Genomic DNA, 27,013 nt, shown 5'->3' with positions numbered 1-27,013 from the left:
ATGCCCTGCCTACTTCCTACCCACTTGACTGAGTGGTGCAAAGTATTGAAAACTGTTAAAATTACAAGCTATCACTTCAAGTTTATAAGTGGTTTCAAGGGGGATTAGGAGGTCTGTAGCATCTACTCCAACATTGGTTGAAGTCGCATAGCAATGTGTATGTATGTGCAGGGAAAGCATCAGTTTTGTTACATCTGTAGTATAATTACCCACGCCCATTACAGGGGAGGGGTCTGCTTCCTCTTATGGACTGGGTACATAGGCTGGGCCACAATCTGGCTCACAGTGAAATGGAAGAGGACAATGATAAGCTTTAGTTGATTGATTATCTCATGAAAAACAACAACAAAATGTTAATTTTAATCTTGATTGAGTCATAATTAAAATAAAAAGAATGTAAGGTTTTCTGAATTGTGATTTTTAAGCGTACTGTGTAATCATTTTAAGAAAACAAAGCTTAGGAACAATAAGGTGTAGAATGCTAAATAAATTGGTGCTGGAGATGTTTTATACATCTGCACATATCAAATAAGGAGTTTAATTTCCTCATTTGTTTTTAATCCCCCCCTAATCAATTTCATTCCTGTTATATTTTCTTGCCTTTCTGCCTATAATTACACACGTTATTACAGCTGGCAAGATGACCACGTACAGATGCTTCATAGAGGAACCCAACCAATTTTGACTCTATTCCCATAGTGTACAGTATGCTAAGTCAGTGATGTTTGGTTGTCAGAATCCATTCCCTCTGTATAGCTGCTTCTAATCCCTAATATTTTGAGCGGCAAGGTGGTTGAGGTAATATCTTTTATTGGACCAGCTTTTGTTGGTGAGAGAGATGAGCATTTGAGCTTCTCTCTCACCAGCAGAAGCCAGTCCATTAAAAGATATTATCTCACCCACCTTGTGTATCTAATATTCTGGGACCAACACGGTTACAACTACATTGCATATAATATTTTGACACAGTATGAAGATGATAACACCAGAAGTTGTCTCGGGTGCAACAACTTATCTTCCTATTAAGTTAAGCCATCCTAATTTATGAGCAATATTAGTAATTATTTTGTATTATCACTGTGAGTAAAGCTGGGCGTTATCTTTAATTTTTCTGTATAATGAAACAATTAGAGAGTTATGTTTTACTCACATTGTACTTCTCATGTTCATATTTTTTAACTTTCTCTGATGGTTCATTCATTATGTCCTTCCAACACAGAGAAATAAGTCATTTACCTAGGATTAAACATTTTCTGTTCAGATTCACTGGTGTAGTGTATCAAGATAACACATTTGTTGCAAAATATTCATTTTAATTATTTTTTACAGGTACCAAACAACACCAAATAAATGTTGCCCCTTCTACAGAGTCTCCTGCTCACTGGAGATCTATATTTTCACCAACATGGCCTTCCACAGAAATTAAGTCTTCCTCAGTGGCTGACATGTCAATGAGACAGACATTGGAGAATGCAAACTTGCTTCAGAAAATAAAAACAACACTGACTGGCGCCAGAACTATGGATCAAACTAATTTTTCGCCCACTCTTTACCAAGGCAGCGGAAATAGTGCATCCCAGGAGCCTTCCGAGGTTTCAGCTGAATCACCAGTGAGGTCATCCTCTCAAGATGTAAATGAAACAGCTGTTGTATCAGGTTTGCCTCAAATCAGTATGTTTGCCACATTGTCCACAAAACCATCAATGACACATTCAAGTACTGCTGTACCATCTCAGCTAACATCATTAGAAACACCCTCCATTTCAAAAGAAACCACATCAGGATCAGACATTCTTGCAACTGTTCCATCACCATCATTTTCTTCATTGGTAATACAATCACCTCATACCATTATCTTTTCTAAGTTGACTGTACTACCCACCAAAGTGCCTTTATCCACAGATACTGAAAGTTCCTTCCACATAGATTCAACTGACTCTCATTTTAGTGCAAGCAGAGATAATCCACCAAGCACAGTCACTGCTGTAAATTCCAGTACATTGAATCACACATTATCCAGAAGGGGTCCCAAAGAGGTCACGGGTACCACATCACGTAATGGCTTTGGATCAACAATGATACATTCCACAAAGACAATGGGAAGAGTGTCACCCTCAGAAAGTACCTCCCTACTTTCTGCACACTCTCCAACTTCTCTGTCAGTAATTTCCTCTCAGTCTTTCCTACCAATAGCTTCTGAAACTGTGTCATGGCTTCCTACTGAAAGAACTTCATTGTCTCACTCAACAGATAACGTGTCTTCTTCTGGAGCAGTACCCACCAATCTGCCATTCCAGGCAGTGGTGACTGACAGAGAGAATGACGTCAGCCCAGATGCATCGTCACCAGCTTTTAATAGTAAATCAGAGATTCCAATGGTTAGTACTTCATTCTTTCATACCGTGGGCACTATAGCTGCATTACCAAAAGTGATGAGTCATCAGTCTTCAACATCAACTAATGCCATGTCGGGTTCTACCAAGGCAATATTTTTATCACCAGCTTCTAATAATCCAGTGGGACTCTCCCATTCAACAGAAAATAGGTCTTCCTTTACTGTGCCAAGAACATTTATTCCAGATGCAATAAGCACCAGCAATGCAGTAGTTCCACCGCCAGCACCTACAAGTATATCAGACTTTCTTTTCAGAAAAAACCCACCTCCTTATTCAACCGATAAAGAATCTTCCTTAATAACTGTGACAAATCATACCTTTAATACTATAGCACGTACTAACAATGCAACAAACTCAACGCCAGCCTATGAGAACACTTCTGTGTTCCCTCTAATAAATATTTCGTCCTTTCGCTCAGCAGTGTCAATCAGTCAAGCTGTTGGAAAAGAGGTGACTGATACAGTTTTTGAGGCCAATGCAGTGGTATTACCAGGTGATTTTGAACATACTTTGCAACCTTCTGATGGCTCTTTAGCTAGAGAGGCACCCCATCAGTCTTTCGAAACAGGTAGTACAGCCAAAGTATACACCAACATAGATTCTAACCATGTCCTTTTTTACGGATCTCAGCGTTCTCCAGAAACTCGACCCAGCAAGCGCACAACAGGAACAGTGCTGCCTGAAAGTATTTTGAAAACAGAAGTCATCAGTCCTGTTACTACATCTGCAGTATCATTACCCACTCCCAATACAGGCCTTTCAAAATCTGTGCTCACTATTAAAGATACACCTGCTATTCATAATTCTACAACTTCACAGCTTTCAGCTATTAATGGAGAAAGTCCAGCTGTAGACTTAACAGAAAATGAAGAAACAAATACAGAAACATTCACCATTGTCACTCCACATATAGAATATGCCGCTCTACAAGCTTTAAATAAACCTGATCTTACCACTGATGAAGTTTCAACCACAGATGATACAAAACCATGGACCACTATTGTGCCTTCAGAATTATATGCATTGCCATCATTTGTTCCAGCAACAGAAGCCCCACACAGCCCAGCGTCAGCTTTTTCTAATATTTCAAATGCTGCCTCTGAAAGCAGCTTAGATACCACAAAGATACCTATACCTATAATCAGTGCTTCAGCTTCTGAATGGACTACTACAGCCGTGCTTACTTCAGCTGGTGTTAGTGTTCTGTCAGTAAAAGAAACAACCAACATTCCAATAATGGAAGTTTCTCCAAGCACTTCTTCATTAGAAACTGGGTATCACGCCCCATATTCAACAATTTCAGGTCTGCAACAGCAAATAAATGATGTTACAAACAAACAAACTGCTTCTATCTCTGTAACTTTAGAAACGTCTACATCTGCAAAATCTAATCAAAATGTTTCAACTTCACCTTGGACTGAAATTAAGTCTCCTAATTTCACACAATTTAACATACGTTCATCTGCCCTGGAAAGGTCTAGTGTTCAGTATTCGCCCCAGGCTACCACTACAGCACTACCTGCAGCCCAGTCAAAAAAAGATACTGACACAACTCAAAATGTTACTGAATTCTTCACTCTCAGGGACACTAACTTCACTGCAAACTTTGAAGTATCCGCCCATCTGTATTTGCCTCCAGTGAAGGATTTTGCAACTGATGATACAAGTACTGCTTATAGCACTCTGAAATCTCAGACAATCCATGGTGACAATATCTCTTCATCAACAAAAGCCTTATACACAACACCATCTGAGCTACCACTGGCTTCTCAATTCACTGACAATTTGATTGTCTCAGCTAATAATGAAATTAGTTCTATCAGTGGTACACAACCAACAATTTCTTCCTTTCCAATAGCCAAACAATCTTCAAGCTCAACACTGATATCTATTCTAACTCCAGAAAAATACTTGTCTTCTGGAAATTTGACAGACTTCACAAACAGCTCTGTTTCAGAGCCACCGAGTCACTTGACTAGTGTTATTCAAAAACAAGCTACGTTTAGTACAGAAAGGTGGCATGCAAATGGTACAGGTGATATTCTAATTACAGTTGCTGTACCTAATGAAGCTACCAATGGCACCCCATCGCAAACACATACCACCAATGCTTTGCAGTCAGTCATCATAACTTCTGTCCATGCATCACCAACACATATAACCTCTGCTTTTTTGCCAACAACCAACTTTACCCATTCTGTCATTACAGTGCTACCTTCAGTGTCGGCAGGTGCAATACCTACAGTAGCAACTTCAGAAGCAAAATCAGTAACAGGAAAATCTGCGCCAACTTCATCCTTGTTTTCTCTAGGCAGTGAAAATGCATCCTTGCTGTCTGTGACAGCATTAAGCACATTGATATCAACACTAGCAAAAAATAACAGTGCCTCAAAAATGACATCAACAGTAGAAACACATACAAACTTTCCGTTTGCACCAAGACACACACCTACATCACGCCCCCACACCGTTATGTTTCTAACCAATAATGTTAGCACAGTCACAGCTTCCACACTGACATCCACAACACACACACAAAGACAGATAGAAACCACAGTACCTGACACCAAGAAATTTACAAGCTCAGAAATCACCAAAACATCAACTGCATATCCACTGACAATTACAGCAGCTTTGACATCTATTACAGCATCAGCGAAAACAACTAGGCTCCCCACTGCTCCAGTGGAAAACAATTCTGCTGCTCCTACAACTGCAATTGCAACTTTTGCTAATGTGACAACAGTTCCCCCTCCGGAATGCCAGCTGTCCAGTAACCTTATGGTTAAATCAGGTATGGATCTATATTCAGCTTGTTTGATTAGAAATACATCCGTTTTGTATGAAGTATAGTTCATCATAAATAGAAAAGTTGTTTAAATACTGGTTAGTTTACTAAATAACTTAAGGGCTATAATGATTAATGTGGGGATTAGATACAATGGGGATGACTACACTAACAAGCCAAATAGATAGGTTATGGTGGGGTTAGTAAATATAGATAATAGATTTATATATATACTTTTACATTCTACCGTATACATGCTCAAAGGAGGTAACCAAATCCCATGCTCCAGGGCATGAGCTGCACGGTGGTCAAGCACATTATGATAGTTTGTTCCTTCCTCTGCAGTGACAGGCAGAGGTAACAGATTGAAGCAGGTTAATATACTAGATAGACTTTTGTTCTGATATGGAATGGCATGTCATTCTGTAAACTCCTATGTACAGAAGAATTTCAAAGCAATGTTTATATCATAACAGTGTCTCAAAAAAGCATTTCATATCATACGTTTTCAAAATATTTTATTGTCACATGTTGACATACTAAATTTTGATAATAGCACCACTTGTCATTGCTCTAATCTTGGTTTCTTAAACTTAAGGTAAGGCCACTCCTAAGAACAGTCAATTGAATGGGTTTCTAGAAATAATTTTTTACCAGACTTATGCTGGTGGTGTAGTGCAGTAGTTCTCAACTTTTCCAGACTCCTGTACCCCTTTCAGGAGTCTGATTTGTCTTGTGTACCCCAAGTTTCACCTCACTTAAAAACTACTTGCTTACCAACTCAGACATAAAAATACAAAAGTTTCACCACACGCTATTACTGAAAAATTGCTTACATTCTAATTTTTTCCATAAAATTATAAAATAAATTGATTGGAATATAAATATTTACATTTCAGTGTATAGTATATAGAGCAGTATAAACAAGTCATTGTATGAAATTTTAGTTTGTCCTGACTTTGCTAGTGCTTTTTATGTAGCCTGTTGTAAAACTAGACAAATATATAGAGATGAGTTGATGTACCCCTGGAAGACCTCTGTGTACCCCTGATTGAGAACCACTGGCATAGTGTATCACCACATTAGATACTTGGCTTTGAGAGTTACAAAAGGAAGGGGGAGGTATAGATAAAAGGATATGTCAATTTATACAGGCATGAGAGGGGCTTGGGAGAGTGAAATCTGGAAATGATCCTCTCTTGGATATATTATATCCTTTTTCCTATGTCTGAGGCCCCTAAATATCTGCTGCACTAACACGACATGGGCAGCAGCTGTGACAGAATGACAATATCCTGTAATATCTTGAACAATCTTATGGAATTTAGATAAATTTTATTGAATTAAGCTAAACCTTATTGAAGTAGGTTTGATACTTTTGGGACACAATGTATTAAAATACAATTGTGTATGTGCTTTTGCGGCATTGTATGTACCTTCTCTAGGAGGGAGTGCGGATGCTAATGAACGTCCTCTGTTATCAGCCTTCGATGCCATCTCCCCTCTAAAGCTATGCATATACTCTCCCGTCAGCATACAGCATCTTCACCAGATGTGCTAAAGTGGCGCAGCTGCATTGGAGTAGCTGCATCGATGTAGTGCTTCTAGTGTAGACTAGCCCTTAGTCTGTCTGCAAATTATGCTACAAAGATGCCATGGGTAAATGACCCAGTCTTTGCCCCAGAGCAAAAAACAAAAGTTCGGACAATTTCTATAATGAAAGTAACAGTGGATATGAAATGCCATTTTTATTTGTTTGTTTCCACTTTTGAGAAGTAAAAATATTAATTTGTTCTCTTTATGAAAATGTGCAGTGCATATTCTTCCACACAGTCCTCTCTGAACCTTCCTGTACCATGAGCCCTGTGAGGCAATGCCACATCAGCTGTGTTAGAATGCTTCATCAGTCTGTCTTCAGATAGTCTGGTTATAGAGTACTCTCCTCAAAACAGCAGCATGCTGGTAACTCAGTGTTTTAAAATATTACTGCAACTGTTAGTCCGTGATCCCCCCCAGATAGGCCTTGTACACTGAGGACTTGAGAAATCAGGTTGTGTCTAGCCCCTGCAGTACTGAACTTCTGTGTACCTGATGCACAGCATAGCTTCTTATGGATAGTCTTTGAGTTTCGAATGACTGTGATCAAAATTAGAAGAAAAAATAAACCAACCCTCAAGCAAACAGCACATTGATGTTTCAAACTAATGTTTAACTTGGTGTTGTTCAACAGTTCTGTTCCTGAACACAAGAAGGCTGCTGATCAGCAGTTCCTTAAAAGAGAATGTGACAAAAGGACTGACCCAGGCACTGAGACAAGCTTTCAACCAAAATGTCAATGCTCAAGTAAGCAAGCTTAGTTAGCATATAGTAAAATAAGTCTCCCCCCCGCCCCCCCAAAAGAACTTTTGTACTGAATATTAGTAGTTTGTGAAAGATGTTGTTTTTGTGGGGGTTTTGTGTGTTTTTAATAATATGAATTAAGGGCATCCTAGTTTCTAACTCTTGTATCTCATCTCATTTCCATTAGACCCAATTCAAACAAAAAGGAATAAGGCCTCCAAGACCCACAAAACTGAGTAGTTTGCATTTGTGATACGCAGAGCCAGGTACCTTTTGATGGAATTGTGTACTGAATGGAATTCAGTCCATGAACTGGTTCTAGATAATCTAAGGATGGTATTAACTACTGGAAGATTGAGGGAGTAATCGCCTTCTCTTCCCAGCTGTTCCTTATCCACTTGGCTCTAGCAGAGGGAGCAGTGTGATGTGAAGTAGAGGCTGTCTGACTTGTTGCTCAGCAGGTGCTGCAATGGCCCTTGATGGCCAGCAGGCCCTTCCTGCAACCCTGCTGGATGTGAGAAATCTCAGGGCTTTTCTGCCAAATGTGGGAGAGACAAGATGCATGGCACATGGCAGGCTTGATTTTGGCTATGCAGTAGTGAGCATATTTAACCCCATAGTTTACCCAATTTTTTCCCCTTCTCTTTCACCTCATCAAGGCCTGTCCCCGCACAAAAACAAAAAACCAGAAAACTGGTGTTTGGAGCTTTAAAAAAAAAAAAAGGGAGGGCGGGGGATTAGAATTACACATTCTGAGGCTTTTAAATTTTATTGCCAGTGACAGATAGAGAAGGAAACATTTTTCTCCAAAAACTTTCATAACATCATTACTGTTTAATAACAACAGACTGTTTTGACTGTGCGTCCAGTTAATGGCAAACTGTTATGTTTTGGAGAATTTATTTTGGTCTTTAAATAATACAGTTCTCCAAGCATCTGAGAACTTCACCGGTATGATTAACTCCAAATGGCAATTCAGCATTTCAAGGGACAAAGTTATACTTTAGCACGTATTTCTCCTTTTTATGGTTAGAATTTATTTAACTTGTTTTCTATAAGTCTGATGTAACGGCTTGTTGTATAACTCTGTAGCTGCGTTTAGCAGGCTAACTTTAAATACGAGCGTATACAGTATTTCTTTGTCATTTTCAGACAGGTTTTTCTTGTTCTTAAGATACAACATTTCTATTAATCTTCTTTAAACCAGAAATAAAACTGTCTTTTCTATGAAAGCCCCTGACTTACCAGTATTTATTTTTTATAAATTGGCTGCAGCTTTATTGGACTGCTTTGTGGGCAAGTCAAGGTGGGGAATTTTATTTGCAGAAATTGGGTGCATTACAGAGGTGGCAATCTGTCTTGGAGGAAAGTGCAGGGCTTTTTGTAGCTTTCCCATGGAAGAAAGGCAGGGGTGGCCCAAACACTATGTGGGCTCTAACAATTTTAGGGTCACTTTTATGATGGCTGTCATTTTATTTTAAAAGGTAAAAAGGGGGAAGAGAGGCAGTTGTCTCTTTGGCACATTGTGGGAGATGGCTACTCACAGCAGCAGGTTCTTCCTCTTGAAAGCCAGGAATGAGTATAGCCATGTAGTGAGCCAAGTGCTTCCACAGCTTAATACGGATCAGCTGCAACAGCAAGACCAGTAAATGGGTGATCACTGCTGTCAATCCATCCAGTTTGGAAGCCTAGTACCTGATACATTCGCTTCTACAGTGACAAAAAAACCCTGCAGTTGGGAGTAAACAATTTCTACTAAAATAAATGAGTGGCATGTTCCTTACTTTCCATCTAAATGACATGAAATTCTGGGTTATCTGGAATGTAAGCCCAGAATGAAATAGATTGCTAGAGCCATATTCTGTATAAAGTGAGGGACGGAGCTCCCATTGCTGTAAACAGAGGTTCTTTGCACAGCTCTGCTTACGGCATATTGGCTGTGAGTAAAGACACAAAAAGGGAACATTGATAAAAATGATGGAGGAAGGACAAAAATCATCCTATTTGAATAAATTGTGGAAAGTCCAGTTTTGTTGTTGAGCTATAACTCTACAAATTTCTCCTTTCCCTTTCTCATGCTAAGTCAGCAGGGGAAGATGGCAGTAGTGAGCTTGTACCCCATGATGGCTATACAGGCTGCAGAGCAGCTGTACTGTTACTCCTCTCCTTTTGGGTTGTGTTCCTCTCCCCTTTAATGGAGGATCCCCACTTGATGTAGTGCTAAGGACAAGTTTTGAGCCTAACAACCCAAGAAATTGTATGTTCTTGGGGCAAAATTTTTCTCTCTATTCCTGTTCTTTGCTGTGGCTCACTGTTGTGCTCATTCTGTAGTTGATCTATGCCCAGAACTTCTAGTGATCACAATGATAGCTTTGCCTGTTGAGAGAGCTCTGAGTACACAGAACAGAGCCCCAAGTGAAATTAAGGGGGGGTCAGGCAGTAAAGAATTTTACCCTTATACTCTTTTGGTCCTGAGCCTGCAAACATTGACACACACATGAGAACTTAGTGGAACTGTTTGTGTGTGCAGTTACTTGTGTATCAGGGTTTTCAGGATGGGAACTTTAGATTTTAGATTCAAAATTAAAATTACTGTATATTGCACCACCTGCTTCCCTCCTGCCCTAAAGGAGATTGCATACAAAACCTCTAGGAAATCCCATTCAGAATGAAAAAATCCAATAGCATAGTAGTTAAAATGGAAATTAAAAAGACATTTTCCCTGTGTGTTTTAGGTTGAAATTCTGGAACAATCAAACAATGTGACAGTTGGTTACTACGTTACGAAGGGGAGGTTGGTTTTTATACCTGCTGTTGTTACTGAAATGCTCATTGCTTATGGTATTAGCAACACCACAGCGGACATAAAGCAGCATGTGCCAAATCTTCAGTCTGTTGCTGTACTGGCCTTGCCATGGAATCCATTACCTGCATACCACTTCCAGCTGAAAACAGGCAAGTAACAAAATCACATATCTGGTGTAACAGTTGCACAACTTATGGTTAGATATTTGGTGCATGTGTATGTTCTCCCTGTGTGCTGTCCCAGTTCTGCGCAGACCGTTGGCACAGCAGACCTCGAGTGTACCGCCCAATGATCACAAGATCTTTTAAAGTACGAAGGCACCCAGCGAGGATTATTGTTGATGAAGCACAGTAATAGCACCTGGCACTCTAAGAGGATACTAAGACATGTATGCCTATGACAGTGGATGCAGCTCAGTCCGTGGCGGGACTTTCCACTGCCTCCAAGGCTGGCCCAAGACACTCGCTCTGAGATACATCTTTATATACCAGTACAAACAAGTTACGTACTGTCATCCTGACCTTATCTTTTAGGAGGGGTCAGTGTGTTTCTGTTATCCTTGGGGAATGTTTTTGTACCATCCTTAATATCGGGATGTGTTTGCATGAGTACTCTGAACTTAACATTTCTTAGGAATGTGTATTTCTGCAATATCAGCCCCGTTCTTTCCATATGATGTGAGCAGGTCCTGCCTCATAGCAGGCCTCTGAGACAAGGGCTTATGTCTCAGGCTCTTTTCCTAGTACACAACTTACTGTCAGTTCAGCAATCAGTTCCCCTCAGAGAAAACAGTGCTCTAAATTTGGTACCCAGTTTGATGTGTGCAGTCCCATTTATTCCTGGGGGCATTCTGCAGAAAATATTTTAAAATTTTGCAAATTGTATTTGTCAAAATAACACTACATAATCACGTCAGTTTCAATTATTTTGGTAATTTATTTCAAAATACCTGTCAGCAAGTATGTCTGTAACGATACGGACACGCACACATTTTCCCCCAGGAGTAGAGAGTTAAAGAAACCCCTATGACAACCCAGTTCCTGTTTCTCTGCCCTCTTCCTGCCTCTTCCCCTCCCCAAGCCCAGTCAGAGGGCCAGACACCCACAATCCCTCTCCCTCAGAGACCACCTGTGCCACGCTCCCAGCCAATGCACCCGAACACTCTCTTCCCCAGAGCCCAGCTGCAGGGCCCCTTGCCCATTCACCCATCCCCCTCCCTCCCAGAGCCCAGGGATACAGAGGGAGAAACAGACTGATGCTCGGTCCCAGGCTTGCATAGAGTTTCCTGCAAGCCGCCCTTTCCTTCCCTCAGGGCATGCTGGGAACTGCAGCTGCCAGGAACCCTCTATCTCCCTCCCCCTCCCCCCAGCAGTGTCTTCTATGTGCAAGCTGGGCTGGGCTGGGTCCAGTGGCCCCTAGTGGCGGCTAGCAGCACTGCAGCCCATTTCCATGGGGGAAAGGAAATTCTGCATGCACACATTAATTTCTGCAAAATTCTGCATTGCGCAGTGGCACAGAATTCCTCCAGGAGTACCCATTGTCCATGCTGTCTCTTTAAACATGAGAACAGTGAAAACAGTGGAGTTACACCTGGGATGAATTGGGCCCAATACATTTACATTTTTGAAATCGTCAGACCCTGAACTAAATGAGTGAAATGTATTCTGAAGCATATTATGTATTTCCTATGATGCCAAGAGCCCCATATATGCATATAAGGTCTGGCTGGACCAACTGGGGTCTTGGATTCCAAACATCCTAAACCTGGTTTTATCATTTTACCCTCTCTGTAATACTACTGCAGTGCTCAGTGCAGAGTAACAGGAGAATGTGGGGGAATTGGTCCATACTTACCTTGTGTCTCCAGACTGATTCCCCATATACTAGGTGAAGTGTTGCACTAGCAGGTCAGCCTGTAAGGACACATTTTGAATTTCACTGACTGGGCTTGGGGAGGGGAAGAGATTTCATAAATATATAAAAATATTACAAATATCTTGTTGCATATGCTATTATCCAGAGAAAAAAGAATGAGAATCTGTATGATGATTTTTTCTTTCCTATGAGGAATCCATGACTTAAAGATTGTAAAGATATCATTCATGTTTTAAAATGCTTTTCGTTTGTCCCTTAGCCTTTGAACGAGAACATACAATCATATATATCACTTTTATTTATGCTTGTAATCACAGATTTTAATTCTTGTATTCTATCTTAATGATGAACTGTTTATAATGCTACTTAAAAACATATGCAACCCTCGCATGATATTACTATCACTTGTTTAATTTCTTAAATCGATCATTTTGGTGTGACTCATTATAAGAGTTATGCAGACTAGGAATATATTTTCACTAAAACACATACATACTGTTCCTGTTCTAGAGCTGCAGTTTGTTGGTCAAACAGACAACATACAGTCATGCAAGTTTGTTCAGACCATGGAGCAACGGTTACAAAAAGCATTCGAGGATGCTGAAAGAAAGGTCTTAAACACTAGCAACAACTTAACAGTTCAGGTAAAATTCAACCTCGTTAGCCAATCTTTAAATCACATATGATTATTCCCTGCTGTTAAGAGAGCTTATAGACATTATGTTAATGTCATCATAATAAACTTGATAGTTCCTTTGGAAATGTTTTTATATTTTCATATTAAGTTATGCTGTTTACATTTTGCTAAGATCTTATGGATGCAACATTTTTGAAAAAAGATAATGAAGCACAGTTGCACGAAAAGCTGTTTTATTATTTGAATAACCATTATTCATGTCACTTTTCTGAACTGAAAATTTACTGAGTTTCAGGTTTAAGTAGAGTCATCATTCTAATACTATTTATATTTATTACAAGTCAGCTCCAACAAAACTCCTTCTGATAATCAAGTGTAAGATACTTTTCTTTATATGTTTACTGAACTTTGAGGTGTAGAACATGTCATATCTAGCACTCTTACTAAGAACCCGTGGGTCTATTCATGTGTGTAAAGTTAAAGATGTGCAAGTGTTTGCAGGATCAGAACCAAGGGAATGAATCGCCTTTCTTTGTGTCCTATATGCTCCATGTTTGTAAATCTGTCCTGTGCACCATGGGCTTGATTCTGCAAAGATTGTACAAAGATTTATGGGAGAGGAGAGTCCTCACATGCCTAAAGTTACTCATGTAGTTACTCCTCTGTGATTAGTTCTATTAAAAGAGTCACTTCATGCTCTTGACTGGGAGCCTGGTACTGGGCTCCTATCAGTTCCCATGCTGATTTCAGGGGCCAGCAGGGCACCATCCCAGCTCACCAGGTCCTCATGAAACATGGATGGTTCCATGCTGGGCGCAGAGCCCCAGACCTAGTCAAAGTAATCATAAAATGAGCATGTAATTGGCAGGTTGCCCAAAGTGCAGTTCTTGTCCCTGGTCTTCTGGTATTCACTCTTCAGCCTCTTAATATGCTCCCTACAATGATAACCTGTCTGGAGAATCTGCAGAGCTGCCAGCTTTTTATCTGTCTGCTGGTACACGTGGTCATTCCTGGTGCTTTTGCTTTTCCACAGTTTTACTGGCCTTGCACCAGAGATTCACCAAAATCTGGCTGTGCTCCTGTGACCCGGAAGCAGTTCGCTTTACAAAAGGCTTGATAGGTTCACTTTCCATTGCAAACCCAGGAGGCTCTCTGATAGTGTGCTTGCAGATTGGTGATCAGAGAAGAATGGGTTAACTCTGCCATTCGCATGAGGCGGGTGGTAGGGGCTGGCTTCTGTTTTCAATAGAGTGGATTGCAGATTGTTGGGATAGAAAGGACTATGGAAATTGTCCCAAGGAACTGTGGGATACTTCTGACTGACTCCTGGGACCTGAGTCAAGCAGGGCTGCATCTATGCTGCCAAAAAATAGGGCTTGGACTCTGGGTCCTGGCTTAACTCGAGCTCAGACCCTCCAGCCTTCGGGTCTGAGCAATTGCAATGTAGATGCAAGGGGGAGTTAGCCTTAAGCTGAGCTCAAGCTCAGGCTTATGTTGCAGTGTACTCATATCCTTATAAAGCCTGTGTTAGTGACAAATACATTAAATGTTGGGTTTATTGATTACAGTCCTGTGTGTGTTTGATATCCTGTAGAATCACCAGTGATGATCAGAGCAGAGAATTCTATTGAGTGACTATACAGTGACATATATTGTGTGTTGACTATAACCCTAAAAAGAAAAGGAGTACTTGTGGCACCTTAGAGACTAACCAATTTATTTGAGCATAAGCTTTCGTGAGCTACAGCTCACTTCATCGGATGCATACTGTGGAAAGTATAGAAGGTCTTTTTATACACACAAAGCATGAAAAAATGGGTGTTTACCACTACAAAAGGTTTTCTCTCCCCCCACCCCACTCTCCTGCTGGTAATAGCTTATCTAAAGTGATCACTCTCCTTACAATGTGTATGATAATCAAGTTGGGCCATTTCCAGCACAAATCCAGGTTTTCTCCCCCCCGCCCCCAACACACACACACAGAAACCCACTCTCCTGTTGGTAAAAGCTTATCTAAAGTGATCACTCTCCTTACAATGTGTATGATAATCAAGGTGGGCCATGTGGGCCATTTCCAGCACAAATCCAGGGTTTAACAAGAATATCTGGGGGGGGTAAGGAAAAAACAAGGGGAAATAGGTTACCTTGCATAATGACTTAGCCATTCCCAGTCTCTATTCAAGCCTAAGTTAATTGTATCCAATTTGCAAATGAATTCCAATTCAACAGTCTCTCGCTGGCATCTGGTTTTGAAGTTTTTTTGTTGTAATATCGCAACTTTCATGTCTGTAATCGCGTGACCAGAGAGATTGAAGTGTTCTCCGACTGGTTTATGAATGTTATAATTCTTGACATCTCATTTGTGTCCATTTATTCTTTTACGTAGAGACTGTCCAGTTTGACCAATGTACATGGCAGAGGGGCATTGCTGGCACATGATGGCATATATCACATTGGTGGATGTGCAGGTGAACGAGCCTCTGATAGTGTGGCTGATGTTATTAGGCCCGTGATGGTGTCCTCTGAATAGATATGTGAGCACAGTTGGCAACGGGCTTTGTTGCAAGGATAGGTTCCTGGGTTAGTGGTTCTGTTGTGTGGTATGTGGTTGCTGGTGAGTATTTGCTTCAGGTTAGGGGGCTGTCTGTAGGCAAGGACTGGCCTGTCTCCCAAGATTTGTGAGAGTGTTGGGTCATCCTTCAGGATAGGTTGTAGATCCTTAATAATGCATTGGAGGGGTTTTAGTTGGGGGCTGAAGGTGACGGCTAGTGGCTTTCAGTTATTTTCTTTGTTAGGCCTGTCCTGTAGTAGGTGACTTCTGGGAACTCTTCTGGCTCTATCAATCTGTTTCTTCACTTCCGCAGGTGGGTATTGTAGTTGTAAGAATGCTTGATAGAGATCTTGTAGGTGTTTGTCTCTGTCTGAGGGGTTGGAGCAAATGCGGTTGTATCGCAGAGGTTGGCTGTAGACGATGGATCGTGTGGTGTGGTCAGGGTGAAAGCTGGAGGCATGTAGGTAGGAATAGCGGTCAGTGGGTTTCCGGTATAGGGTGGTGTTTATGTGACCATCGTTTATTAGCACTGTAGTGTCCAGGAAGTGGATCTCTTGTGTGGACTGGACCAGCCTGAGGTTGATGGTGGGATGGAAATTGTTGAAATCATGGTGGAATTCCTCAAGGGCTTCTTTTCCATGGGTCCAGATGATGAAGATGTCATCAATATAGCGCAAGTAGAGGAGGGGCGTTAGGGGACGAGAGCTGAGGAGGCGTTGTTCTAAGTCAGCCATACAAATGTTGGCATACTGTGGGGCCATGCGGGTACCCATAGCAGTGCCACTGATCTGAAGGTATACATTGTCCCCAAATGTAAAATAGTTATGGGTAAGGAGAAAGTCACAAAGTTCAGCCACCAGGTTAGCCGTGACATTATCGGGGATAGTGTTCTTGATGGCTTGTAGTCCATCTTTGTGTGGAATGTTGGTGTAGAGGGCTTCTACATCCATAGTGGCCAGGATGGTGATGATCAGCCTGGTCCAGTCCACACAAGAGATCTACATCCATAGTGGCCAGGATGGTGATGATCAGCCTGGTCCAGTCCACACAAGAGATCCACTTCCTGGACACTACAGTGCTAATAAACGATGGTCACATAAACACCACCCTATACCGGAAACCCACTGACCGCTATTCCTACCTACATGCCTCCAGCTTTCACCCTGACCACACCACACGATCCATCGTCTACAGCCAAGCTCTGCGATACAACCGCATTTGCTCCAACCCCTCAGACAGAGACAAACACCTACAAGATCTCTATCAAGCATTCTTACAACTACAATACCCACCTGCGGAAGTGAAGAAACAGATTGATAGAGCCAGAAGAGTTCCCAGAAGTCACCTACTACAGGACAGGCCTAACAAAGAAAATAACAGAAAGCCACTAGCCGTCACCTTCAGCCCCCAACTAAAACCCCTCCAATGCATTTGTCATAAATATAAAGGGAAGGGTAAACCCCTTTGAAATCCCTCCTGGCCAGGGGAAAGCTCCTCTCACCTGTAAAGGGTTAAGAAGCTAAAGGTAACCTCGCTGGCACCTGACCAAAATGACCAATGAGGAGACAAGATACTTTCAAAAGCTGGGAGGAGGGAGAGAAACAAAGGGTCTGTGTCTGTCTGTATGCTGGGTCTTTGCCGGGGATAGACCAGGAATGGAGTCTTAGAACTTTTAGTAAGTAATCTAGCTAGGTATGTGTTAGATTATGATTTCTTTAAATGGCTGTGAAAAGAATTGTGCTGAATAGAATAACTATTTCTGTCTGTGTATCTTTTTTGTAACTTAAGGTTTTGCCTGGAGGGGTTCTCTATGTTTTTGAATCTAATTACCCTGTAAGATATCTACCATCCTGATTTTACAGGGGGGATTTCTTTATTTCTATTTACTTCTATTTTTTATTAAAAGTCTTCTTGTAAAAAACTGAATGCTTTTTCATTGTCCTCAGATCCAAGGGTTTGGGTCTGTGGTCACCTATGCAAATTGGTGAGGCTTTTTATCCAACATTTCCCAGAAAAGGGGGGGTGCAAGTGTTGGGAGGATTGTTCATTGTTCTTAAGATCCAAGGGTCTGGGTCTGTAGTCACCTAGGCAAATTGGTGAGGCTTTTTACCAAACCTTGTCCAGGAAGTGGGGTGCAAGGTTGTGGGAAGTATTTGGGGGGAAGGACACATCCAAACAGCTCTTCCCCAGTAACCAGTATTAGTTTGGTGGTGGTAGCGGCCAGTCCAAGGACAACGGGTGGAATATTTTGTACCTTGGGGAAGTTTTGACCTAAGCTGGTAAAGATAAGCTTAGGAGGTTTTTCATGCAGGTCCCCACATCTGTACCCTAGAGTTCAGAGTGGGGGAGGAACCTTGACAGCATTATTAAGGATCTACAACCTATCCTGAAGGATGACCCAACACTCTCACAAATCTTGGGAGACAGGCCAGTCCTTGCCTACAGACAGCCCCCCAACCTGAAGCAAATACTCACCAGCAACCACATACCACACAACAGAACCACTAACCCAGGAACCTATCCTTGCAACAAAGCCCGTTGCCAACTGTGCCCACATATCTATTCAGGGGACACCATCACAGGGCCTAATAACATCAGCCACACTATCAGAGGCTCGTTCACCTGCACATCCACCAATGTGATATATGCCATCATGTGCCAGCAATGCCCCTCTGCCATGTACATTGGTCAAACTGGACAGTCTCTACGTAAAAGAATAAATGGACACAAATGAGATGTCAAGAATTATAACATTCATAAACCAGTCGGAGAATACTTCAATCTCTCTGGTCACGCGATTACAGACATGAAAGTTGCGATATTACAACAAAAAAACTTCAAAACCAGATGCCAGCGAGAGACTGTTGAATTGGAATTCATTTGCAAATTGGATACAATTAACTTAGGCTTGAATAGAGACTGGGAGTGGCTAAGTCATTATGCAAGGTAACCTATTTCCCCTTGTTTTTTCCTACCCCCGCCCCAGACATTCTTGTTAAACCCTGGATTTGTGCTGGAAATGGCCCACATGGCCCACCTTGATTATCATACACATTGTAAGGAGAGTGATCACTTTAGATAAGCTATTACCAACAGGAGAGTGGGTTTCTGTGTGTGTGTGTTGGGGGCGGGGGGGAGAAAACCTGGATTTGTGCTGGAAATGGCCCAACTTGATTATCATACACATTGTAAGGAGAGTGATCACTTTAGATAAGCTATTACCAGCAGGAGAGTGGGGTGGGGGGAGAGAAAACCTTTTGTAGTGGTAAACACCCATTTTTTCATGCTTTGTGTGTATGAAAAGACCTTCTACACTTTCCACGGAATGCATCCGATGAAGTGAGCTGTAGCTCACGAAAGCTTATGCTCAAATAAATTGGTTAGTCTCTAAGGTGCCACAAGTACTCCTTTTCTTTTTGCGAATACAGACTAACACGGCTGTTACTCTATAACCCTAAAAAGAGGCAGTTAAATTAAATGATGATTTATATGAATAAACATAAAGCAAAACCTACATAAAAACAGTAAAGTTAACATTTTTTTCTTTTATACCTCAATAAGCTCCTAGTTTGTGTCTGGTATGTGTGGCAATATAGGAGGAGATGGGAGTTACAACGGAGCTTCTCTCAGCACCCCTTTTCCCTTCCTGGACTCCTTAGTAGATGCCAGTCACGGTATGGATAGAGGCAGGCTCAGAGATGGGTGTGAGGAAGGGAGCAGACAGCCATTCAACAGAGCAGTAAGATCAGAAAGAAAGGGGAGGACCTTTTTCCCATGAAGGTGGACGAGAGAGGAGGAGATTTGTGCCACCTCAGTAGGATGATAGAGAAGGGACTGATGCCCCTTGAGGATCTCATGGAGGGGATGGGGACGTGACACCGCTTTCCCTGAGTAAAGCCTTTTTAATATTTTATCTATCAAATAATCAGTCTCACCCTCCTTGTATTTTTGCCATTTTTCCATTGAAAATCAGGAATAGAATTTCTGGTCCTCACTTAGGGCCACTCGTGTTCCACCTGTCTCTGTTTGGTAATGCAGCTACATGTGCTAAAGAGAGCACATCCTTCTTACAGAAAGTGATGATCACAGTCAACATTTCTCTGATTTGTTATTCGGACTGACTATATAAAATGTGTGAACTAACGAGTTGAAATGTAGCCTCCCACCATTTCCTTACTTTTGTTTTGTTTCAGATTTTGAACACGTCAAATGTCTCCCAAGCGGTCACTTTGTTTTATGTGGTGAGCAATCAAAGTACAGCCCTAAATGGCACCACCTCCAGCTACCTTCTTAATCAGCTTTCAGCTGAGCTGGTGGGATTCTACCTTACCTACCCGCCACTGACCATTGCAGAATGTAAGCTCTTACATTATAGTGTTCTGATTTGCTGATCCTGCTTGAGGTACTTTGAAGTGTAACAAATGGAAATTTAAAAGGCGTTTTATTTTATTTATTTATTTAGTTATTTATTTATTTATTTCAGTTTAACTTGTTAAATAGACACCTATCCCAGCCTCTAGGAACCCTGGTCAATATTTAAGAATGCATAAAACTTCTTCCTCCCCACACCCGTCTCCCAGTGACAAAACAGCAGCAGATCTCACACAAGTATAAAGCCAGCACTGAATCAAGAAAACATAACAAGACATCCCTCGCTCTCTCTCTACCCCACAAGCATCAGCCCTCAGCAATGGCCTGATTTTGCACCATTATATCAATGGGAGTTTTGACATTAACTTTAGCAGGAGCAGAATTAGAGTCCAAATGCCTGTTGAAATAGATGGACTTTGTAGTGCTCTGAATGTCAACAGATCCAGGTGCTTTTGAAACCAATAGAGTGGTGAACGGGTGAAGGCCTTGAAGTGAAGAGCAGAGGAACTGTGTTTGAAAACCTATTTGAAACAACTCTTGGTGCAATTTCTGAGTGTCTTATGCTAACTTTGCAAGACATTTCTTTAAATCACAAACAAGGTTTAAATATTTCAGGATGAAGTATTCATTTCATACTATGCAGCCTCTTATTTCCCTGTATTATGAGGAGGCAAGGATGCTGTGAATTGATGAAAATCATGCCTCAGGGCAGTACGCACAGAATGTATTTTCTTTGACCCATGTAATATTCTGATTTCCATAAAATGAGTGAAGACACAAGAATATTGGTGGCTATGGGGATTTTTGCTTGATCATTTAAATTCAGCCTATGAAATTAGGCTCAGTATAATTACGAGTTTGCTATTCACAGGAAAAGATCAGTGTAAATGGAGACAAAGACACAATGGGGGGACATTAATATGTAATAATGGTCTTGAGTTAAAAGAGGGCAGGTTCCAGTTGATCTTATTATGCATAAGTCTTCATGATACACTTCTCAAATATTAAAGACTGTGTTGGAAGAACAATAAAGATCTGGCGTAAGCCTACAGTAGCCAAGAAATTCAATGATAAGGCTCAAACACTGTCTTCGACCCAGCCTATCAGACCTATTTATTTCATGGGATTCTCAGTGTGTTATTTTCCATTCCATATGTGTTGCAATAACTAGCCCTAACAGAGTAGGGCAAAGTACAGCTTTTTGCTCCTACCTCTGAATTATTGGAGTTTGTATCTTAAAATAAAATCCTTAGAAACTGTAATACATTTTCTGGCCTAATGAAACAGTGTTGTCACACTTGAGAAGTCAGGGAAATGTTAAATCACCTTTTTGGTCCTTTCTTCCTTCTTGAGAAATAACCATATAGAGCCATATTTTGACCCCCTTTCTCACACTGATGATGAGTTACTCTTCCAAATAATCCCCCTGAAGTCATTTGCATGAGTAACTGCTCACTCACCAATGCGAGTAGGCCAGGAGAAGCAGCCTAACCCGACTAACACAGCTGCTACTCTGAAATCAGAGTACAGGGATTCACATAGTGGATTACCATTGAGAAATAACCGTATTGTGATTGTGCAAATTAGCCCAGCACAACCAATTGCCGTGCAGGGAACTGAATTACTGTGGTTGAAACTGTACAGTTTTGCATCACTAACTGTACTGCATCTCTGACTGCCTGAGACAGTTCTATCTTGGGACAATTTCACAGCATCGGCCTGCTCAACATGTTTATCAGTTCCAGATTATGAAATTTATGCAGGTGAAAGGGGAGTCATGCACAAGGAGCCTTTTTTCTTTGCATGGCTGACACAACTCCACATGCTTGCTGCAGATTCAGGGCTACTCCTGGTGCACAGAGAGCTCCCAGAGGGGTTGGGACGAAGGCCCTGGCCCTCTCTTCAAACCAGCCTCCGCAGCAGGATTGGTGTGCAAGAGAGAGGAGTATGCTGCCTTCCACAAAGGTGGTATAGCAGCAGGCATGCTCCTCATTGCAAGGGACTTCTGAAAGGCATTCTCTCACTGAGGCAGAATCCCTGCCAGAGCTCCCCATGGGGTAATGCAGTTCCTCACTGCCCCCAGCACAGGTCTGTGCCTAGTAGGCATGATAAAGTCCTTAGCTCGTGCTACTGTAGCACGCCATGTAGTGGCTTCAAAGAGTAGTTGCAGGTCTTGGTTAAATTCACCCCACAGCAGGTATGCAGCTGACTGATGAACCTGCTATGCGTGCAAAATATATAGCCTCAGCCTGATACTGACTGTTCTGTAAATATTTACTGAGGAAATTGTTTTGTGCTCATTAACTTGACACCCTAATGGTATCAGTCTACCAGGTAACTATTCCTATCTTTGTGAGAACTCATTATTTCCCAGAAGGCTGTAGTGGTTCCTTCAGGGCCTTCAGGAGTTATCATATACATGCACAGGTCAAGGAACCCTGAACAGCATCTGCACAAATCATGGCAGATGTGGATACTTGCTGCACAAATGACAAATTAAGAACTCTCCAGTGTGCGAATCTGATCACCCAGAACAGACCATGGAACATATAACGACTCAATGCCTGATTCATAAATAGGAAGGAGGCATTAGAGCGATACACTCCACTACTCCTGACGCGATTATCTGGCTCAACCATCTGAATGTAAAATTATAGTTGTTGCTCTACGTTTACATCAGCCGTACAAAGAAGAAGGCGACAGTTAAAGTAAGCAGTGATACAATTCCTTATAAAAAGTAATTACTGTGTATAGTCAGATGCTTTGCAAAGTTTAATATTTCAAATCACTTTATTTTGTTTTCTAAAATTCTACAGTAACTTCTACAGTAAATTACAGTAAATTCTAAAGCTGCTGTATGCCATAGATTAAATCCTTTCCACATTTTCCTTTTTAATGAAAAAGCTGCAGATCTAGATTGTGAATTAATTGCTCGTGAATTCCACATTATAAAGCACTTTTGAGATGTAAAAGTGCAAGTGGGTCAAAATGTAAAACATGAGTTTCTCACAGCCATCTAGTAAATTTCAGCATATATAATACTATGAATGGTGGCATATTAACCTCATACACTGAATGTTTGATGCCATATAGTTTGGCAATGTGAAATAGGGTCAGTTTTGTTTGTTTCATCTATAATTCACACACAAACAGATATATTTGATACATATATTAAATACATTATTTTTATATATTGTTTATTTAGGATAAGCTTCTGCTAGCCTTACATTAAATAGTACCTTACTCCATGAGCAGTCCTACTGAAATCATTGGTTTCAATAGGACTACGTGATGTGTGGGGCTCTATTCAATGTGTATTTGAGTAGGGCTAGTAGAATCAGACTCTGGTGTATTTTATTATTTATTTAGTACCAAATTATGCCCTGGCTTGTAAAGCTGCACAGGGGAATAAGGAGGCACTAAATGTCCCCTTACTCCCTTACACAGGCTCCCCATATAGGAAGAGCAGCCTATGTAGAGCCTCTGCATTTGTGAGCAGGAGGAAGTAGAGAATGGCAGAGGTGCCAGCCCACCCTAATTTTCCATAATCATATGGACCTGCTGGACTATGTTAACACACTGTAGGTATCTAGAGCATGACAGCAGGTCCACAAAGGGTAGTTAGAGCACAACATGCAGCCTGTGGCTTGGGCAGTGAATCCTGTGCCCCAACCCATTTAAACTTGCCACAGCTTGCCTTTTATCAGCGCCCCAACCCAGGGACAAAATCAGCCAAAAACTCCAAAAAACAAACAAACAAACAAAAAACCATGCAAAATGGTGTCAGAAGTGCTTGCAAAGGAGTGAGTATATGGCCAATATCATGGTCACTCCTGGTCACAGAAGTTGATGTTACTAAATGTTACTTCAGCTTACCGCTGTTATTACTCTACCATGCACAGAAGTGCATCTAAAATGCACCACAAGCGTTCAAGGCAGTACCCCAGGCCACCTTTGTATATTTGGCTTCACACCTTTGGCATTTGCTGCTGCTCCAAGCAGCCTCCCTAATTCGTCCCTAATTTTTTCATAAATGTCCCTAAAAGTCTGAGCAAGGATGGTATCTCTGGAATGGAAGGTGCCTTGTCTCCATCCCCTCCCAATATGCCAGCTGGCATAGCTGCACCAGGGCATGTATGTTGTGCTAGGAATGGACTTGGCCCAGTGTACTTTTGACCGCTGCCCCACTCCCACAAAGCAAGGGACAAATTGGGAAATAGATGGTGACCCTTGGAGTTCTGTTGTGTCTCCAGGTCTGCTCCTGGACAGCACACTAATGTTTTGCCCCATACGTGGGGCTTGTGGCAAAGCCACACTTTAGCCTTATTTCCTAGTGCTTGGTTAATTTTATATTTTTTGAGATGTATAATGTGTTGGATGTTGGAATATGATGAAATAATTTTTAATTTTTTTTTAAGCTTTGGAGTATCCAAACCTTGATGTCTCAGAAACTACTAGAGACTACTGGGTGATTACAGGTACTTTTTTCTATTGTTAGAACTCAGTCCTGCAAGCATACCAGTGAGTGACTTCACACGAAAATGAACAGTAGTCATACTGAACACGTCCCATTGCATATAGCAGGACTACTCACCTATTTATAGCTACTCCCGGGCAGGCACAGTTGTGATTTTTTCCAGCTTCAGTGGTGGCAGTCTCCTGTGTCTAGTACTTGTCTCAGGATTTCTGGTTTTTATGTAGGTCTTGGATTTAAATCTAAAATTCAAAGAGGTTTGACTCAAGCCCAGAAAAAAAATGAATATTGTAGAATGTAACAAAGTTTGTGATGACTCACTTGCTGTCTCTGGATCCAAGAGTTTCTGAATCTGAACTTTATATAACTTTAGTACATCAGCAGAGAATACTAATGATCTTCACAATACTGTATTTACAGTGTAATCATATTCACTATATCACACTCCTACTGAGAATCCTTTTTACGCTTAGAAGTCATAGGTGGGCCAGTAAAGTTTTTTTGGCATCTTTGATCCAATAGAAAACTAAATTTCACAATATCATTGTGTCAGTACTTGGAATCCTTACTATTAATTCAAAAGTGAAAATAAAATGAAACCTTACATGAAATGGATCAAATTCTATTGTATATCTCCTGTGATTTGGTATCCTTGTTCTGCTTATTTGTGTTATGTTGTGATGTTTTTGAGATGAAGACTTACCCTTATGTAAAAGATTATTGCAATTCATCACGGCCCTGATCCAAAGCCCATTGAAATCAGTGGAAAGACTCCCACTGACCTTAGAGGGCTTTGGATCAGATTCAATGAGCCTGATGCTCCAGTTCTTGCAGACACAAAACTCCTATTGGCTTCAGTGGGATACTACAGATATTCTAGTTTTTTAAAATATAACTCCAACTGCAAGGGTAAGCCCTTTAAAGTTTTGAAATGACTTCAAAAATACAGTGAACATGTATGAATTGTGTAAAGTATACTGTATATGCTTTACAATTTATTGGACTTTATTAAATCAAATGTGTATTCACAAATCATTCAATGCCCTAGAACACAGAATGTTTTGTCAAACTGAATCCTGTAGAATTTCAATTTCAGATTTACAGACCCTTGGATGAAAAACTGTCCCCTTACCTGACAAATGCATATAATTGTCCTTTGATAACCTTCTTGAGGCTTGTCTGTTCTTATGTTTTTCATTTAAGGGTTTGCTTTTATTTTGCACTGAAGCTTGGTGTAGATGTAGAGATACTCAAAGACCTATTGGTAAACCGAAAAGCTGAGAACAACTGTTGGAGGATTTTATTCTCTGTGTGTAGAAATGTAGCTGATAAATTATCTGAGAAAAACTGTATAGTGGCTGGAAACAGAAAGTCATGTTATACCCACAATGGAAATTATTTAGAGTGTGTAAATTTGTTATCTAGTTGTTTATCTTCTAAACTAGCTTGTACATCTTTATCACATACAGTTGCAGCCATGTATTATTTAATCCATCCATGCTGATATGAGATTTTCTCCATTGCCACAGTTATACAAGGGGTCGACATTACGTTACTGGGACTTAACAACCAAAGCTTTGCAAGACTAATGGAGCAGCGGCTGGCCCCACTGTTCGTGATGTCCCATCAACAAGGAAGGCGATTTAAACGTGCTACTACAGTGGGCAGCTACACTGTGCAGGTGATCAATAGGATACAAGTTGTATCCAGATACTATTTCTAAAAGGCTATGGGTGCATAGATACTGCATGGATTGCTGTGCAAAATAGTTAATTGGAATGAGTTTGGACATTCTTATTCATGAATACCAAACCAGCGTGAGAGTTGTGCAGGTCACTCAAAGGAGTTTCTGTTTCCAAAGTCAGGCACGTTTTCATGTTTCTTTTCTCTTTGGAAATAGACAGTGGTTGCTCTGCAGTAGGAAATATTTTGCTCTCTGCTTACTATATATGTTTATGTAGCATGCAAAATTTAGTAGAAAGAATCTAGTAGTGAAATTAACTTCAGTAAGAGCTTTGCTATATTCTCAAGAGTGAAGAGAATTTCTATAGGTCTTCTTTCATATGGCTGACACAATAAGTAAAAGTTGTATCTGATTTCTGCATTGTGATGAGATCCTGTGCAAAGCAATCAGGGATTTTTTTAAAATTAAATTTTATTTATTTTTTAATATGGCCTTGTTCTGTGCAGGGACACAGATCACATTCTGAAATGAGGGTCTGAAACCTGAACATTTTACGATTGATTCAGACAGAATACTGCATTGTGAAATGACCTTTGTCTTTTCTTTGGTGAGCTTTCAATTCCCAGTCAGTGTTTTCCACCAGAGCTTATTTTGTTTCTACACCAGAGTTAGCCGGCTGCCCTACTTTCATGTAATTCAAAATTTTCTGCTTGCAAAATTTCACAAGCTAAGTTGTCAGTTCTCTGCACCTTTCTCCAAACTTCATTTACTGTGAAATATTTTAAAAAAGGACTATTTTCTAGTATTTGCATTGCAAACATCTTCCCCACAATTCTCTGTGTTCTCAATATGAAACAATTAAAAGGGAGGGCATTTTTATTTGATATAATCATGAATCTTAGAAAAATGTTACATGAAAACATTGAGTCTATAACAAAATGCAAAAAAGAAAAATCCCTTTCTTTTTCATGTGATTATAAATAATTAGTACAACTCCACTTACCACAGGAAAAATAAAGAGGTGCACTTTCAAACCTCTACCAATATGACAGAACAAAACCAAAAGAGTCTTTTTGTTTGCTTGTGGGTAG

At 40.8% G+C, this 27,013-nt stretch overlaps 1 protein-coding gene across 2 annotated transcripts in view; it reads left to right on the top strand.

The window, feature by feature from the left end:
* KIAA1549L (KIAA1549 like) overlaps positions 1-27,013 on the top strand; it is a 207,663-nt gene that overhangs the window by 105,024 nt on the left and 75,626 nt on the right. Inside the window, exons 2-9 of one of the 2 annotated variants that reach the window (XM_073347699.2) lie at positions 1,330-1,656; positions 4,606-5,190; positions 7,415-7,527; positions 10,260-10,479; positions 12,716-12,849; positions 19,587-19,749; positions 24,183-24,242; positions 25,768-25,919. In XM_073347699.2, coding sequence (XP_073203800.1) covers positions 1,330-1,656; positions 4,606-5,190; positions 7,415-7,527; positions 10,260-10,479; positions 12,716-12,849; positions 19,587-19,749; positions 24,183-24,242; positions 25,768-25,919 — 1,754 coding nt within the window. Of the gene's footprint in view, positions 1-1,329; positions 5,191-7,414; positions 7,528-10,259; positions 10,480-12,715; positions 12,850-19,586; positions 19,750-24,182; positions 24,243-25,767; positions 25,920-27,013 lie in introns of both variants that reach the window. The other variant, XM_073347698.2, reaches the window with a different exon arrangement.

This window comes from Lepidochelys kempii, chromosome 6 (genome assembly GCF_965140285.1).
Source record: "Lepidochelys kempii isolate rLepKem1 chromosome 6, rLepKem1.hap1, whole genome shotgun sequence".
NCBI classification, from domain to species: Eukaryota; Metazoa; Chordata; order Testudines; family Cheloniidae; genus Lepidochelys; species Lepidochelys kempii.
The sequence above is the reverse complement of the archived record's forward strand: the minus strand, read 5'-3'. Positions and strand labels throughout refer to the sequence as shown.